At 40.6% G+C, this 17,645-nt stretch overlaps 1 protein-coding gene and 1 long non-coding RNA gene across 2 annotated transcripts in view; one reads left to right on the plus strand and one right to left on the minus strand.

Moving 5' to 3' along the window:
* Nucleotides 1–17,645, plus strand: part of LOC120877986 — a 69,311-nt gene that overhangs the window by 31,702 nt on the left and 19,964 nt on the right. The gene's annotated exons all lie outside the window — the stretch shown is intronic.
* Nucleotides 10,846–17,645, minus strand: part of COL28A1 (collagen type XXVIII alpha 1 chain) — a 183,791-nt gene continuing 176,991 nt past the window's right edge. The window contains exons 34-35 of the mRNA XM_040260502.1: nucleotides 15,202–15,403; nucleotides 10,846–11,132 (exon numbers count right to left, since the gene is read on the minus strand). Coding sequence (XP_040116436.1) covers nucleotides 10,960–11,132; nucleotides 15,202–15,403 — 375 coding nt within the window. The 3' untranslated portion in view covers nucleotides 10,846–10,959. The remainder of the gene's footprint in view (nucleotides 11,133–15,201; nucleotides 15,404–17,645) is intronic.

A 17,645-nucleotide genomic window follows, 5' to 3' on the forward strand; every position in this document is an offset into this window, starting at 1 on the left:
AGTGGTAACACACAATCCCAAATCTGAGCTGCTGGTATCCACATTTATTTCTTGCCTGCATGACTTGAAGGCTATCATTGGCTCCTGCTCTGCTGGACTCAGCAAGCTTAGCTTTTTTTCAGCTAGGCTTTCCTGGACTCATTTCAGCTCTGTGTAGCTGCTACTTCTGGCACCAGAGTTGAAGAAGGCATGCTACTTTCTTGGTGAAGGTCCAGTGGGAGAGATACAAGTTGAAGCACACAACCACATTTAAAGCCTCTGCTCAGTCGTGGCATACCTGATGTGTGGGCCCATTCCACTGGCCAAAGCAAATCAGTAACCAAGTCCATAGTCCAAGGTATGGGAAAGCACACCCTACCTACAGCAAGCATGATAAAGATAGAGAAAGAAAAACTAATTATAAACAATTATGATCTTCCATAGAGTTGGTGACTTGAACTTTCTTCCTGTATTTCTCTACTATGTGCTCTGCTGGCATAGAGGATTTTTTTGTAGTACTTAGCACATCATATATTTCACGGATTAATTTCAGTTCGACGTTTATATGACTCTTTTGTTTGTCCTCTACCAGAAAATAAGCTTCATAAATACAGAGACAGTGCCTGGCATATAGTAGTAGTAGCAGATAGTAACTGATATATGGATGGATGAGTGAGTGAGTGAGTCAGTGAATGAATATCTCTCTCTGCTTATTTTCCCAAGGTACTAAGGAATGTGCTAGATGACGTTTGGTTAGAAACTATTTAGGATGCACTAGCTCAGGACCAGGGCGTCCCAGGTGGCCGCTAGTGGCAAAGAACCTGCCTGCCAGTGCAGGAGACATAAGAGACGCAGGTTCGATCCCTGGATTGGGAAGATCCCCTGGAGAAGGAAATGGCAACCTACTCCAGTATTCTTGCCTGGAGAATCCCACGGACAGAGGAACCTGGCAGGCTACAGTCCATGGCGTCACAAAGAGTCAGACACGACTGAAGTGGCTGAGCATTTGAGCATGAGCCTAGGACCAAGAGATGCTACATGATTCAGTCATACTTGCCAGACGGCTCAGCCCTGGCACTCAACAAGGAGATTTGCTTTCCCTTGCTGTTGTTCTCTGTACGCATTCTTGTGGATGTAGGGAGCTAGGGTTTGGAGCAACACTCAAGCATTCCTGGATTCTTGGCATAATCCCAAATGAATAACCTCCATAACTGCACCCAGCTTTTTTTTTTTTTTTGTCATTTAATGTAATTCTTTATTGAAAGAATTTTCTCTGTGCCTATAATAGAGCATAGCAGTGCACGCTAAAAGATGAAGAATGTAAATCGTTAACTTTGTTTTATCTTTTAAAATATAATTATTTTTATATAGATCCCATTAAGAAACAAAGTCATTAATATTAAATAAAACAGAATAATTTCTGATTCTGTCTGAAGAAAAAATTCTTGGAGTTATTTTCAAATATAGAGATTCCTGGTACTTCTCTAAAGTGTTTAATTAACTTATTGATTGATTGACTGGGAGATAGGTACAATAACCATTCTTATTATTCTAACAGTCACAGGAAGGTAGAAATCTGTTATCGGCCTGCTTCTTTTACCCCATTATTGTAATATAATTACAATAAAACTTGAAATATGTGTTTACACCTCAGGAACAGGATACCCTAGAATGAGGGAAATATAATAATATAACTTATATCAACATTATTCCCTATTCTGTCACTTTATCTGAGTGAGCACTAAGATTTATAACCAGATCTTTTTTTCTCAAGGGCCTTCTCTTCACCACCATGCATGTCTCTTTTTGCAGATAACTTCCCACTTTCTTTCTCTTTTTTAAAAAAATATAAATGTATTTAATTTAATTGGAGGCTAATTACTTTACAGTATTGTATTGGTTTTGCCATACATCAACATGAATCCGCCACGGGCTACACCCAGTTTTAACACTTGGCTTGCTGAGCGGCAGGCTGCCGGGAAGCAGAATATCAGGTGAGAAGATCAAAGCTGGGTGAGGTTTCTGGCCGCATTTAGAACTTGGCGTTGCATCCCTCTGAGCCACAGGGGCTGGGTTAGCTTCCCACAGAGCTCTAGCACAGCCTTTGGATTATTTGTACCAGGTATTTGGGGTTAGGACTGGATTGGTCTCTCTCCCAGGTTATCCTGTCTTAAGCTGCATTCAAGAATGATCTCTGAAGAGTCATGCTGTGTCCTTGGACACAGTAACCTCTGGGATCCGCATAGAGTATCACTTGTCATAACAGTCTCAGGATTGGTATGGTACATTGTTGGCCATGGCAATCTCTGGAGACTCATAAAGCATGTTCTTGAGCTCCTCAAATCACCATTGACCACTTGTTTTCAAGTTAAGTTTGTCCAGTTGGGTGCAAATTTAGAGGTGGCTTCAGTGATATTAGTAATGATCTATTTCTTCAGCTGGGTGGTAGATACACAGGATTTTACATAATTATTTTATTTAAAACCTACTTATATGTAACATATATGTTCCTTTGAATATATCAGATATCTCACAAGATAAGGAAATGAAAAAATAAGAAAAAAATAACATTAAAACTAAAATGAGGTTCCATTTTCAGTCATCAGATGACCACAAAGATTAAGTAACTGCTAAGACTCAGTAAGTCAAAGAATTGATGCTTTTGAACTGTGGTGTTGGAGAAGACTCTTGAGAGTCCCTTGGACTGCAAGGAGATCCAACCAGTCTATTCTAAAAGAGATTAGTCCTGGGTGTTCTTTGGAAGGACTGATGCTAAAGCTGAAACTCCAGTACTTTGGCCACCTCATGCAAAAGGTTGACTCACTGGAAAAGACCCTGATGCTGGGAGGGATTGGGGGCAGGAGGATAAGGGGACGACAGAGGATGAGATGGCTGGATGGCATCACTGACTCAATAGACGTGAGTCTGAGTGAACTCCGGCAGTTGGTGATGGACAGGGAGGCCTGGCGTGCTGTGATTCATGGGATCACAAAGAGTCAGACACGACTGAGCGACTGAACTGAACTGAAGACTCAATAATGGTGAAAAAGAGAAAAAGCAGATAAACTCATAAGTGGGGGGAATATAAATTATCACAATCTTTAAGGAAAGTCCTTTGATATACCTATCAAAAGTACATCCTCTTTGTTCTTGAAATTTCACTTTATGAATATATTGTATCGATATACCTACACAAAGACTAATGTGTATGAGACCGTTCAGTGAAGCTTTAGTCATATAAACAAAAGACTGCCCACATTGAAAGGCCCAGCAAAGACAGACTGAATAAGTGAAATGAACTGCTGTGAAGCTCTTAAGTCTAACACTGCTTTTCACCTACTGACACAGAATGAACTCCATAATGCTGGGTGAAGTAAGGAAGAGAGAGGAGGAGGGAGGGAAGAGGGGAGAAAAAGGAAGAGAGAGCCCGAAGAGGGAAAATGCCAAAGGGAAGTAGAGGGTGCTGTCAAAAAGCAGTGACTGGTTGAGTAGAGCTGAATTGAAGATCAGGTATTAGGACCTAGAAGGAGGCAAATGAGCAATTTAAGTAGAAGTGAGGACCTGGAATACCATGCTGAAAGATCTGTTCTGTGTCTTGGAGAAGATGGACAGCCTGTGAAGCATTTTACAGAGGGGAGTGGTTGGGTCACATTACTGTCACTCAGCAGCACTGGGGATAGAGATCAGAGGTGAGGGATCAGATGGAGGTTTGGAAACAATGACATACCTCGGGCTGGAGAGATCAGTGAGAAACACGATGGACCAGATGCACTGAGCAAATGGATATGGGGAGTAAGGAAGAGGAGAGAATCTGGGATGTTCTCAGGGGCCAAACCAGGTCACCAGCTGAGTGGTTACGCCATTCAGGGAAATGGGACCCAGAGGGACTACTGGTTTGTGGTGAAGGCAGAGGGTGGCACAGAGCAAATGTAATAGGCTTGGCCTTCAATGTTCACTATGGGAAAAGCTCAAGGAACACTTAAAAATGTGAATAGGCACAATTTTAATCAATTTCACTGTATCGATATTTTTCTAACCAAGTATATAATACACTTCAAAGAAAGTCTGCACAAATTCCAATATTTGTTTCTTGGAACACTAGAGATGAGACGATTACATAAGAACAAGGATTGTTGAGGTTTTGTTTTTGATTTTTTTTTCCCATCAGGGACATGTTATGTTTTGTTTTGAAGAGTCAAAATCAAGCCTGAGCAGTGATTTATTCATAACAAAATCAATCTGAGAAAAATCCCAAATTGCAGAAACTGGCAAAACCACAGTATTCTTCATTAAGAGGCAAGAGAGGGATAACAGCCAAGTGATGAATTTAAGGTAACACCAGCTAATATACAAAGGAAAAGATAACTGGAGAATTCCAGTAGTACTTAAAATAATTTCAAGAAACTGTGAGTGCAGAGTTAAAGGGCAAATTTGAAGGATAGTAAAAATAAAATTGTAAGCTTCAGTTAATTTCAGAGGGAACTAGGAAAGGAAGTCTCTATTTTGCTGTCTTGGCCATCCACAAACCCTGATTTATTATTTAGAATTCCTACCGTGTAATTCTTGTTTTTCTTAGCTTCCCATGCCTTCTATTGATGTGGTAGTTACCTTAGGTCTATTTTATTCCACAGGACATAATACTGTTTAGAACCAGGGTTGTGTTACCATGTTTGCACCCTACTCTCGGTACCCAGAACACCCATTGCAGGCTGGAGGGCATGCTCAGAATTAAGAGGGTAGGATGCTAAAAGACCCATGGAAATAGGAGAAGCTCTAAAGCAGCTCAGAATGAATGAGGTCATACTGGCTATCCTGAAATAACAACACAGCATTCTGAAAGGCTCCACAAGGTCAGGTTAGGCGTTTGTTAGGATGGAAGCCACAGGGGATGTCCAGTTCACCTGGAGCAGTGGGAGTCGTTACCTAAAGAATGGGCTGGCTGGGGGGGAGATCATTGTCCTGGCAGAAATGCTCACCCCAAGAACCCCCAGTCACCAAGAGTGTTTGTCTAAAGGGTGTACGGAATAGAGCAGACACAGGATTAGAAGCCTCTTAGGATCCTTGGCAAGTTTAAGAGTCCATATTTTCTCAGCTTGGCTGTAGCAGTACTTAAAATTTTCTAACTTTCAGAGTTTGATGTGACTTTTAATGAATTAGAATGATTTTTCACACTAATTTGTGAAAAATGATATGAAATAATGAACGCTTTTAGAAATCAAGTCAGTCCTATATATGCATATAAATCAGAAATGCCATTCATATGTGTGAAATATATTTGGGGCTCTTGTTTTAACACTCAGACACATATTCAAAACATGTTTTAGTGGTGTCTCACTAAAAGACATTATAAGGAGGGGAAGCTTTTGGACACTTCAACAGCATTAATCCGTCTTTATTCTGCTGTTCATAAGAGATATTGAATTATAGCTTAGTAGAGAAACAGGGCATAAATCACTGAACATCTAAAATTTCAAATCAAATAGTAGACTCTTTTCTGAGACTGGCTTAATTCAGATGTCCACTCGCCGGTTCTCCGCCAGGGTAGCTCCTCAGAATCACCCATGGGTGCCCAGCCTCATCCCAGACCTGCTTAGCATGCATTTCTCTGACAGTTAAGGAAGCTAGGCGTCGCTTCGGAGGTGTATTGGCCGTCTTGTTTGATTTGCCAGCCCCTATCATTCTCCTACTTTTTCATTTTTATTCTTCTTTATTTATAGGATCTTTTGGTTTCTTAGCGACGTGAAACATGCAAACACACATTCTCTCATTCTTTCATGTGTTTAGAATGAACATTAAGACCAAAATCACCAAACTTTTACTTGTCGTTTTATAAGTTTAGCATGCTCATTAGATACCTGATGAAATCAATTCTTACAGTCAGTGAAACTGAGATTTCAACTAAATGAAAATGATAGAAACGATAGTCTAAGAAATTTTAACATTTCAGTGGAGGTTTGTCATTGTTACAATTCTTGAATGTCATTGCTACTTGATAAAAATTTCTCAACATCTTAAAGTGGAGACTTCTTTTGATACACATTTTGGTTTCAGCACATTGTGTACATAGTATGTCCTTTTTGTACTTGAAAATAGAGAAACAAAATGTCATATATCTCCCTCATCTCTATTGTCTTTTTAAAAATAAAAGTAAAATTGATTTACAATATTGTGTTAGTTTCAGGTGTATAGCAGTGATTCAGTTTTGGGTTTGTTTTTTTTTTCAGATTATATTCCATTATAGTTTTTTACAGGATATTTGGGTATAACTCCCTGTGCTAAACATTAAATCCTTATTGTTTATCTATTTTATGTATTGTAATTTGTATCCGTTAATCCCAGACTCCTAATCTGTCTGTCCCTCCTCCCTCTCCCCTTTGGTAACCATAAGTTTGTTTTCTATCTTGGTGAGTCTATATTGATTCACTTGTATTATTTTTTATATTCTACATATAAGTGACTTTATAGAGTATTTGTCTTTCTCTGTCTGACTTATTTCACTAAGCATAATATTCTCCAGGTGTATCCATGTTGCTGCAAATGGCAATATTTCATCCTTTTCATGGCTTAATAATATTCCTGTGTGTGTGTGTGTGTATCACATCTTGCTTATCCATTCATCTGTTCATGGGGACTTGGGTTATTTCCATATTAGCATTGTAACGAGATTAAAATGAAAACATGAACCGTCTTCTCTTTTCCACAGTTAATTCTCAGGTTGTTCAGTTCAGCCTCTTTGATTCTTTAGCCAGACAACATTCCCTCTGACTTCTTCCTTCATTTTGCTAATCATGGTTGGGGAGAGGGGAGGAATATTCTGAGTCTCAAAGTGCATGAGAGAGTAGTAGTTTTTACTTGTTGACATATGACTTTTCTCTTATTCTTTTAAACTGGTGTGATTTTCCCCAACTTTTTCTATTCCTCTCTTTCAAGGAGTTATTTCTGTATGACTTTTATAAAGTGAGTTATAATATTTCTTAATGTATTGAGTTCTTCGTATGTGCCAGGAACTGGGGACATAGAGAAAAACAAGGCACATCTTTGCTCCTAAGCTCAGAGAACAGAGAGATGGTGCAGACGCTGTGATCAACAGAATAATGGGCGTGGCCATATCTATTCTCTGATCCCCAGAACCTGCCATGCAAAAGGGCTTTGTAGATGTGATTAAGGTTAAGGACCTTGAGATGGGGAGATTAGTCTGATTATCCAGGGAGGGGGTGGGGCATATCAGATTACATTAGTCCTTGAAAGCAGAGCGCCTTTCCCAGCTGTATTCAGAGCACCAGAGAGAGATGGTAGTATGCGAAGAACCCAGGCAACTGTTACTGGCTTTGAAGACAGAGAAAGGGACCACGCACTGAAGGATGAATGTAGGACTCTCTAGAAATTGGGAAAGGTACAATCTGTGGGGTCACAAAGAGTCAGACATGACTGAGCGACTAATACTTTCCCGAGGAAACAGATTCTTCCCTTGATGCTCCAGAAGAAACGCTGCCCCACTGACATCTTGATTTTAACCCAGTGGGACCTGCAGCAGACTTCTGACCTCCAGAACTGAAACTACATTTGTGTTGCTTAAGCTGCCAAACTTGTGGTAAACTCGTTAAAGGAGCTGCTGCTGCTGCTGCTAAGTTGCTTCAGTCGTGTCTGACTCTGTGCGACCCCATGGACTGCAGCCTACCAGGCTCCTCCGCCCATGCAATTTGCCAGGCAAGAGTACCGGAGTGGGGTGCCATTGCCGTCTCCGTTAAAGCAGCGAAACAGAGCTGATGCGGGTGCTCTCCGCCAGGTGTAAGGCAGCTCAGACTGTGCTCAGGGCTGACTGCAGGCACCGGCAGGTGCTGTAGGTCCTCAGAGTTGAGAGTGGCCCGAGTGAGAGCCATGAGGAAGTACCACCCAGGAGGAGGCCTGCAAGTTGTCCTCAAGAGTGTTAGGGTGTGGCCAGTCACATGAAGGAAGAGGAAGACGTTTCAGACAAGGAGATGGACACCCAAGTTAATGCTCCAGCATGTTTGCATATCAATTTCCTGTAGAGGAAAAGTTGGAGGAGCTGGAAAAGTAAACATAAGTAACTTCTGCTCTTGGCAAAATGGCAGGCTAGATACTCTGAAGGGTCTTTCTACTTTCAAACAACCATCTTGGTGACTAATATGAGCTTTTCAGTGCATTGCTGGGTCTCCAGGAAGTAAGAAAATACCCAAAGTCTTCCATCCCACAATAGTACCAAAAATGAACTAGTGGCTTCCTGTAGCTCAGACCCTCTCTCACACTGAAAACTAAAAAACTAAAAAAAAAGAATTAAAAACAGTCACCTGGAAGTGACCAAGTTGCTAATAGACTCGTAAGGAATTACTGGGTGTGAAAATGGGAATCCAGAGAGGTGTACCCAGAACCCAGAGCAGATTTTGTACCCGGTGAGTTTCCTGTCCAAGATAGGTGGCATAAACAAGGGGAAGAGTGCTAGCTGTGAATGAAAAGATGGGTCAGTCTGCATTAAAACTGAGAACTTCTGTTCATCAAAAAAAAAAAAAAAAGAGTAAAGTATAATAAAGGCAAGTCACAAAGATATTAGCAACACAAATAATGAGCAAAGAATTCAATTTCAGGATATATCAGGGGTTCCAGAAATTCAATAAGCAAAGACAGACAATCCAATGGAAATATCTCCCCCAATTATAAAGACATTTCACAGAAGCAACAGCACAGATGGTAAATAAATATGGTAAGCTGTTACCAGAAACAGGCAAATTAAAACAAGATACCATTTTACATCCAGTATTAGCAAAATGAATAAGTCTGACAATATTGTGTTAAAAAGAATATCAAGCAATGGGAACACTTATACACAACTGGTGGAAATTTATAATGAACTGGTTTAAACAGTTTGGGAGAAAATTTGGTATGACACACTGTATTTGAATATTTATATATCTTGAAAGCATTAGTTTCTCAGTCATGTCTGACTCTTTGTGACCCCAGGGACTGTAGCCCACCAGACTCCTCTGTCCATGGGATTCTCCAGGCAAGAATATTGAAGTGGGTAGCCATTCCCTTCCCAACTTAGGGATTGAACCTGGGTCTCCTGCATTACAGGCAGATTCTTTACCATCTGAGCCACCAGGGAACCCAATTCCCCTTTTGGGTATATAGCCTGAAGAAGCACCGATACACATGCACCCAAAGCCATGTGTAAGAGCATTCATTGCAGTACTGTTGGGATAGTGAAAAATATTAACTAGAAACAATTTAACATAGACAAGGCAGTGATTGAATATGTTGTGATGTAGTCATACCAATATTATAAAACTGTGATAGGGAACATGTATGAATTATAATGTAACAACATACTAAGTGACAAAGAATTACATATTATGAGACCAATTTTTTTCTAGCTCAAAAAACCTAAAAAATTATTTAAGCATATACTTAGATATGGTAATACAGGGGTTAATTACAGTATTGAATGAAAGTAGTGAGTTTCAGAAGATCAGAGTATGACACCATTTTTATAAAGCTCTAAAATAAGTGAGACTATGTGTTATTTAGAGATACATAGATTTGTGTGGTTTTACATGTAAAATTACATAAAAAGCCAATGATCAACTGAAATGGTAAGCACAGAATTCAGGATGCGATATTCCTGCGGAAAGCAGGTGGTTGGGTTGATGAGGGGGCACACAGGAAGTCTGGACAGAATTGCTTACGTTTGACTTGTTCTTTGTGTGATGTGCTCACTGGTGTCTATCTTGGTGTCATGTTTTTTAATTTACAAGTGTATCACGTATATTATTTCGTAGCAATATATGCTGCATAATGGAAAGTGAAGCTACACAGCACCGGTTTTGCTCAAGTGGCTGTGCTCCCTTCCCCCTTGGGTGCTCTTCCGGGTACCCTCAAACTCAAATCAGAGCCACAGGCCTGAAAGAAGAGCAAAGTGTGTTGTGAGGTAAGACATGCAAATGCCGTTTGATTTCAGCTCAGAACTAGGGATCTTCCCAGATCAGATGTTGTAAAATGAGGGAGCTGATCCTCCACTCCTCTGCTGGGTCATGTTTCAGTATGGAGGCTCATTTTTCATCATCTGCTCTGTCTTTAAAATGCCCTGCTCAAGTTCATGTGGGCTTCAAGCAGTCCTTGGCTGCCGAGTGCCTTCCCATTCCACCCTGCTAAAATTGAAAGTTGCTTTTACACATTTTAAAGGAAGAATAGAAAAAGTTCCTTTATCTTAATTACAATTGTTAAATATATAGCTTAAGCATACAACAAAGGCTTTTCTTCCAAATATGTTGGAGTGGGAAACAATGGTTGTTAATAAATTGAAGTCATTTTAATTCAGATTGATTTCTTAATCATTTTCAGAGCAAATAAAGCAAAAATCTAACTACCTACTCCACTCCTAGGGTCACTCGTCTTCCAGAACCACTCCATCTTGCTGGGTTTCCCCCAAACAGGGTATCTTTCTTACCTTACTACCATCTCTGCACAAACATACTCTCATCTCTTCTAATGCCCAAACCCAAGTTCTTCCCCACCAGCTACATTTTGCAGCAAGCAGGGGTTGATGGGTTCAGGGGACTGAGACAGGTGCTAAGGAACGGGGGGGAGCCAGCGGGAGTAGGGTGGTCTGGGGTGGGAGTTTCATTTGACATAAGATGTGCAAAGGAATTAATGGCAGTCAGAACCACATTGCAAGTTTTGAAGTAGATAGAACATGTGTATTGAGGTTACATAGCCTGGGGTCAGGGTGACAGTTGAGTTCGTAAACTTCTGAGAGTCTCAGCCTCTTCATCTGTAAAAATAGTTACTAATACCTACATCCTAGCATGGTTGTAGGATTTGACTATGTTTACAAACTGTCAATGCTCAGTATACACTCAAATGCAGTGTTTTATTTGCATTGGATGAATATTGAAATTACAGAGATTCTTTCTAGGCTTGTTGATGGAGACATAACTTTGACTCAGTATGGGGTGATTTACATGCTCATCCTTTAATGCAGATTTCTTCACACTCCTTTTCACTGTTGAATCTATTTCCCGAGCCTTTACAGCCACTGAACCAAAAGCGAGCGCAGGAATTGACCTGTTTGTCATAATACCATCGAACCACGTATTCACTACAGTTCCCTGGTTGTAGGGGTTCCAGACATCTAGGATCTAGAGTGAGAAAAAAATAGCCAGTTATTATAGGTTTTTCTTTCATTGAAAAGTAAAAGCTTTATGAAGCTTATTCTCTATGCACACTAATACACCAACTAAGAAAGTGTGATTCTAAGTTAAGAAAGCATTCCCAAATACCCAAAATATTTCCTCTACCGCCTGAAATTTCACCATTAAATAAACATTCCCTTGAAAACATTGAAGTTTTGGTCTTCATGAAATCCCATTAAATGCTTATTTCCCTGAAAGCATAATACTGTGAGCCTTCTTTAGCTTATACTCTTGTGAGTAACTTTGAAATTATTTATTAGTTTTGATAGTTTTTGTGTGGAGATTTTAGGGTTCTCTGGGCAGAGTATGGTGTCATCTGCCAAGAGTGACAGTTTTATTTCTTCCCTTCCAATTGGATATGCTTTATTTCTTTTTCTTGCCTGACTGCTGAGACTGGGACTTCTGGTAGTATGTTAAATATGTTAATAGAAGCTATGAGAGTAGGCATCCTAGTTTGTTCCTAAATTTAGTGGAAAGGCTCTCAGATTTTCACCACTGAGTATGAGAGTTTGCATAAATGGCCATTTTCTCCTTTTTTTTTTTCCCCAGTTGTGTTTGTAGTTCTTCTCTGATCATTTCATCTTATTTTTGGTTCTCTCATTGTGGTTTGATGACTTTCTTTTGTAGTATGCCTGGATTCCTTTATCTCAACATTTCTTTTAGGGTAGATTTCAGTTCAGTTCAGTAGCTCAGTCATCTCCGACTCTTTGCGACCCCATGAACTGCAGCACGCCAGGCCTCCCTGTCCATCACCATCTCCCAGAGTTTACCCAAACTCATGTGCATCGAGTCAGTGATGCCATCCAGCCATCTCATCCTCTGTCATCCCCTTCTCCTCCTGCACCCAATCCCTCCCAGCAACAGGGTCTTTTCCAATGAGTCAACTCTTCACGTGAGGTGGCCAAAGTATTGGAGTTCCAGCCTCAGCATCAGTCCTTCCAATGAACAACCAGGACTGGTTTCCTTTAGGATGGACTGGTTGGATCTCCTTGCAGTCCAAGGGACTCGCAAGAGTCTTCTCCAGCACCACAGTTCAAACGCATCAATTCTTCGACGCTCAGCTTTCTTCACAGTCCAACTCTCACATCCATACATGACTACTGGAAAAGTCATAGCCTTGACTAGATGGACCTTTGTTGGCAAAGTAATATCTCTGCTTTTAAATATGCTATCTAGCATAACTTTCCTTCCAAGGAGTAAGTATCTTTTAATTTCATGGCTGCAGTCACCATCTGCAGTGATTTTGGAGCCCCAAAAGATAAAGTCTGCCACTGTTTCCACTGTTTCCCCATCTATTTGCCATGAAGTGATGGGACCAGATGCCATGATCTTCGTTTTCTGAATGTTGAGCTTTAAGCCAAATTTTTCACTCTCCTCTTTCACTATCAGTATTGCTTAATTCTTTTAGTTTTTGCTTGTCTGAGAAATTCTGTATCTCTCCTATTCTAAGTGATAATATTGCTATGTAGAGTATCCTAGGTTGTGGGTTTTCCCTTTCAGCCCTCTAAATACATCATGTCACTCCCTTTGGCCTGCAAACTTTCTGCAGAGAAACCAGCTGATAGCCTTATGGGGATTCCCTTGTGTATGACTCTTTTTTTTTTCACTCTTGCTACCTTTAGATTTCTCTCTTTAACTTTTGCTATTTTAATTATAGTATGTCTTGGTGTGGGTCTGTTGAGTTCGCCTTGTTTGGGACGCCCTGTGCTTCCTGTACCTGGATCTGTTTCTTTCTTCAGATTTGTGAAGTTTTCAGCAGTAATCTCAGCAAATGCATTTTTTATCCTCTTCTGTCTCTGTTTTCCTTCTGGAGTCCCTTTTGATGCAAATGTAGGTATGTTTGATGTTACCCCCAGAGGCCTCGTATGTTGCATTTGTTTTTTGCTTTTGTCTTTCTATCTATTGTTCTGATTGGGCAATTTCCATTATTCTATCTTCCAGATCACTTACATGTTCTTCTGTGTCATTTATTCTGTTCTTCATTCCTTCTAGAGTATTATTTATCTCAGATATTGAATTATCTGTTTTACTGTGTCTTCTTTATGTTTTCTAGTTCCTTATTAAAATGACTTATATTCAGATCATTTCTCTGCCCTAATTAGCATTGTTATTACCAATGATTTGAATTCTTTATGTCATAAGTTGCTTATTTATGTTTCATTGTTGTGTTTTGTTTTTTTTCTGGGGTTTGCTCTTTTGTTCTTTCAATGGAGAGTAGTTCCTCTGCCTTTTCATTTTACCTAGCTTTCCCTGTCTCTGTCAATCTGGATGAGACCGTTACCTGTTTTGGCTTTGAAGAGGTTTTCCTATGTGGGAGTGTCCCTGTGTGATCTCCAGGTGCCCAGGGCCTCTTGTGAGAGAGCTGGCTTTGATGTGGATGCAGCCCCGTCTTTCCTCAGGGTGTGCTGGCAGCTGCCACTTTGGTAAGGGAGCGGGGCTGGAGATGGAGAAGCTGGAACTGGAGCTGGCTGTGAGGTACAGTACTTCTCTGCTCAGTGGCTGTCACAGCCCCGTCAGGGGCAGGGCCTGCTCCCCAGTTGCTGGAGTAGAAGCCCTGAGGGTCAGGCTTGAGCTGACTCTTTGCCCTTTGAAGTGTGTGTTTTTCCTTCTCCCTACTCAGGGATTTTTGCTTCAAAGGATGAGATTACTGAAGCAAGTGGGGCTCGTGTACTCTGACCATTCAAGTGCCTGTAGTTTGGCTCAAAGGCATGCCACCATCTCGTCTTTTCTGCTGCTGTGGCCACCTGAGATCTAGTGCTCGGCTGTAGCATGGAGTGAGTGGGGCTGGAATGCTCCCTCTTCTTGGGCTGGACCATCTCGTCTTTTCTGCTGCTGTGGCCACCTGAGGTCTAGTGCTCGGCTGTAGCATGGAGTGAGTGGGGCTGGAATGCTCCCTCTTCTTGGGCTGGGGCATGCAGCAAGGTAGTCCTGGGAATTCTAGCAGCTGTGCTGCAGTCAGAATCTGGGCTGCTTCTGGGGGGCTGCTTGAATACACGCCAACAATGGCTGCTCTCTTTATATCACAATTTTCTTTTAAAAAAGATCGGCTTTTACAGAACAATAAAAACATGACCTTCTAATGTCAGTTGACAAGTTTTGGAAACACTTCCACTTCTCCAAACAATATGAAAAATTAAGCTAAGTAGAGCTACAATAATAAAGTCATTTGTTAAATCCCCCTTTTTATTTCATGGTTGTCCTTAGTCCCTTGGTTAGTATTTCTTACTGAGAAAGTAATGCCAAGATGGGAAAATTCCCCCAAAAGGCCAAATAGATGCTTGCTGCCTGACACTTGTCTTTTGTGCAATACTTTACATGCCGTAAACTTCATTTCTCAATAGCAAAACAAGCCCTTTCTCTATCTGCCATAATCATTTCCCCAGATTTGATGTATATCTCAGCTAATTTATTTTCTAAAACTGACCACTAACTTTGCCTCTTTGGCCAAATGGAAATGAGCAGTGGATTCTATCTTCCTCTATTCTTAAAAAACAATAACTAAGTAATATCTGTTCCAAGCCAATCTAAGCTGCTTTGGGGCAAGAAAATTATCTCTCTGGCATGTTCTTTAGAAACTACGTATGTAGTGATTAATTCTTATGGACGTTAACACCATGGATAATATGTTGGTGAATCGGAACCTAGATTCTAGCTTCTTTCTCTTTCTTCCACCCAGGGGTCAAAGCTTCAAATGTCTACAGTCGTGAAGGTTCCAAGTAAGACACTAGGGGATGGTAGGAGCTATGGTGAACATGAGACCAGCATCCTCTCTAAAGGCATTCACATTTTAACAATAACAATAAACACTACAAGACCTTTAAAATTTTTGATCACATTTGTTCCACAAGCAGCCTGTTCTCCAATTCTATATATAATAAAATGAAAAGCTTCTTCTGTCCTCCCTGTTTAGAATCAGAACATGCTCCCTCTGCCTCTGGATGAGATTTTAGAGACCATCCTTTCTGTGCCTTATTATTATTATGGATACAGCAGCTGATGGGCAGAACTCTCTCACCTTTGTGCACAAAATTTTCTGGCTCTAAGTTCAAAGTGGAACTCGGAGCTCTGGTTTCCAGGACCTTTGTCTGATCCTCAGGAGGCCTAAGCAGTGGCCCCGGGACGGTGGCAGCCTCAGGTGAAGGAGTGGTGGCTGGGCTGGCAGCCCAGGTCCTCTCTGAAGGCTCGTTCTCTCTGTCCTGGGCCCCAGAGACACGTACCTGCACAAAGAATCCAGAGTTTTGAACCTGGTGATATCAAGTCAAGATAGCTAGTTTGCTTTGGGGAAGATTTAAAGTCCAGCACTGCTGCTTCTCCCGTTTTTCAATGTTAGTTATTTCAATAAAAGCTCAGGAAGTGATGCCTCTCCTCTATGTCAGGCATCCCCGAATACCTGAGTTATGGATTTTCTGACCACCTCATGCAGGTATAAGTGTGTGTACGCACACGCACGCACACACACACACATGTCCCGCTGCTAGGCACAAATGCTTTTCTTCTGGGCCTTTCAGAGAGCTCTACCTGCAGGGCAGGAAGCATGTGAGTTTGAGAGGAGTTTCATCTTCATCCTTTTCTTAGTCAGTTGTATGAAGAGGGAAAATAATCACTATTTCTTTAACGTTTTTTTTAATGACCTTTTCCTCTGTTTTCTAACACTAGAGAGCTTAACAATATATTCCAAAATCTCTACCACAAACTCACCCAACGTTGAGATTGGGAATTGGAGTGACAGAGGGCAATAAAAAAAACAAAAACAAGAGCAATCAGTTCTCATCTCATCCTATTATCTGGACCCCAGCAAATGCCAAATGCTGCAGGATGCTTAGCTTCTATGAAGTTCTGGGAAATGTATGCTAGCTAAGGAATGAAAGATTATAATTTCAAAAGCAAGTTTTCTGAACTAAGAGTTCTAAGTTTCATCTAAATTTATGATATGCATTGAAACAAGAAAAAATATGTTTCAGTTTAAAAAAAAAAAAAACAGGCACGCCAGTTATTCCTGACTACAGTTGCCAGCAGCTAGAACAATCTTCTATGGGTCCAATTAAGTTATTTTTCTTTTTCTCTTGGACCCCAGCTACACAGAATTGAATGGATCATGTATTTCAGTCCTAGCACAGTGTGGTCATTTATCCTTGCAAGGCCCTCTCTTGTTTGTTTGTGTTTATTTGTTTATTTAAATAAGCAAACCTGTGAACTAGGTAAAGTCATTTTTGCTGCTTTCTCACCTGTGGTTCCTGTCATCTTGTGGCCAGAGCCAGCTGTCATCATCAGCTGCTCTCTGCCATCTAAGATGTTCCACTGCTTTCGAGTCTGTATACACATACGATACTTTGGCCACCTGATGTGAACAGCCAGCTCATTGGAAAGGACCCTGATGCTGAGAAAGATTGAAGGCAGAAGGAGAAGAGGGCAACAGAGGATGAAATTGGTTGGATGGTACCACCGATTCAATGGACATGAGCTTTGGCAAACTCTGGGAGATGGTGAGAGACAGGGAAGCCTGGCATACTGCTGTCCATGGGGGTCACAAAGAGTTGGACATGACTTGGCAACTGAACAACAACATACACACACACACACACACTCTTACACAGAGTGGGGAAAGGCTAGTTAACTTCATTACTCATGTATGTATATTTTTATGGCAATTAAGTGATTATCAGAGCAAATATTTCCATTAGGACTGATCTGGTCATCAGTGTATGTAAAGGGCACTCAATTCAAATGCAGTAGTGGCATTTCACTAACCACAGACACATCTTTTGGTACAAAAAGAGGTAAAACTGTGGGTCACTTGGCATTCCTCTTTCTTTCAGAATGATCTTGTATATACCAATGACAATTTGAATATGAACTTTGCTATATTCGTAGAACTAGAGAATTTTAAGATTAGGGGAAACCTTTATCAGTGCTTCATTTTCTACAGGGGAATCTAAAGCACCAAATAATTAATAATTAATGATCTAAAAGTTCCCCCAAATTATTGGAAAGCTAGTGGCAAAATTAGAAATGCCTTTTTCAGGAAAGAAATACTGAGGCTTGTGGGTTTGTTTTTTTTTTTAACTTGCATATATTTCATGTTAAGCCAAACTAAGTTAAAATCTTTGACTGAGGAGTAGTTTATTGAACATAAAGAAGACAACAGACGTTAGGGCTACACTTGAGATAAACTATCTGTCGCATGAGAATGTTCCTTTGAAGAAGTTCACTAGACAGCTCAGTTCTCTTAATGGAATAACTCAGCCCAAATAGCCATCTCGTTCAAGTCTTATGGCCTCATAAGTTATTCTTTGCCTCTTGGAAGTCTAGGAGTGTATGCTTCTTTCTCAGTTACATCATCATTTGGGAATTTTGACTACTAGAGCATTATACCTCAGGTTGTAGAACAAGTGAAATTTTTTTTTCATAAATGAGAATAATTTTATATTTTGGCTCCAGGGGATTTCAGTTTATTTAAAT

The sequence above is a fragment of the Oryx dammah genome, unplaced genomic scaffold, assembly GCF_014754425.2.
Source record: "Oryx dammah isolate SB20612 unplaced genomic scaffold, SCBI_Odam_1.1 HiC_scaffold_18, whole genome shotgun sequence".
Classification (NCBI taxonomy): Eukaryota; Metazoa; Chordata; class Mammalia; order Artiodactyla; family Bovidae; genus Oryx; species Oryx dammah.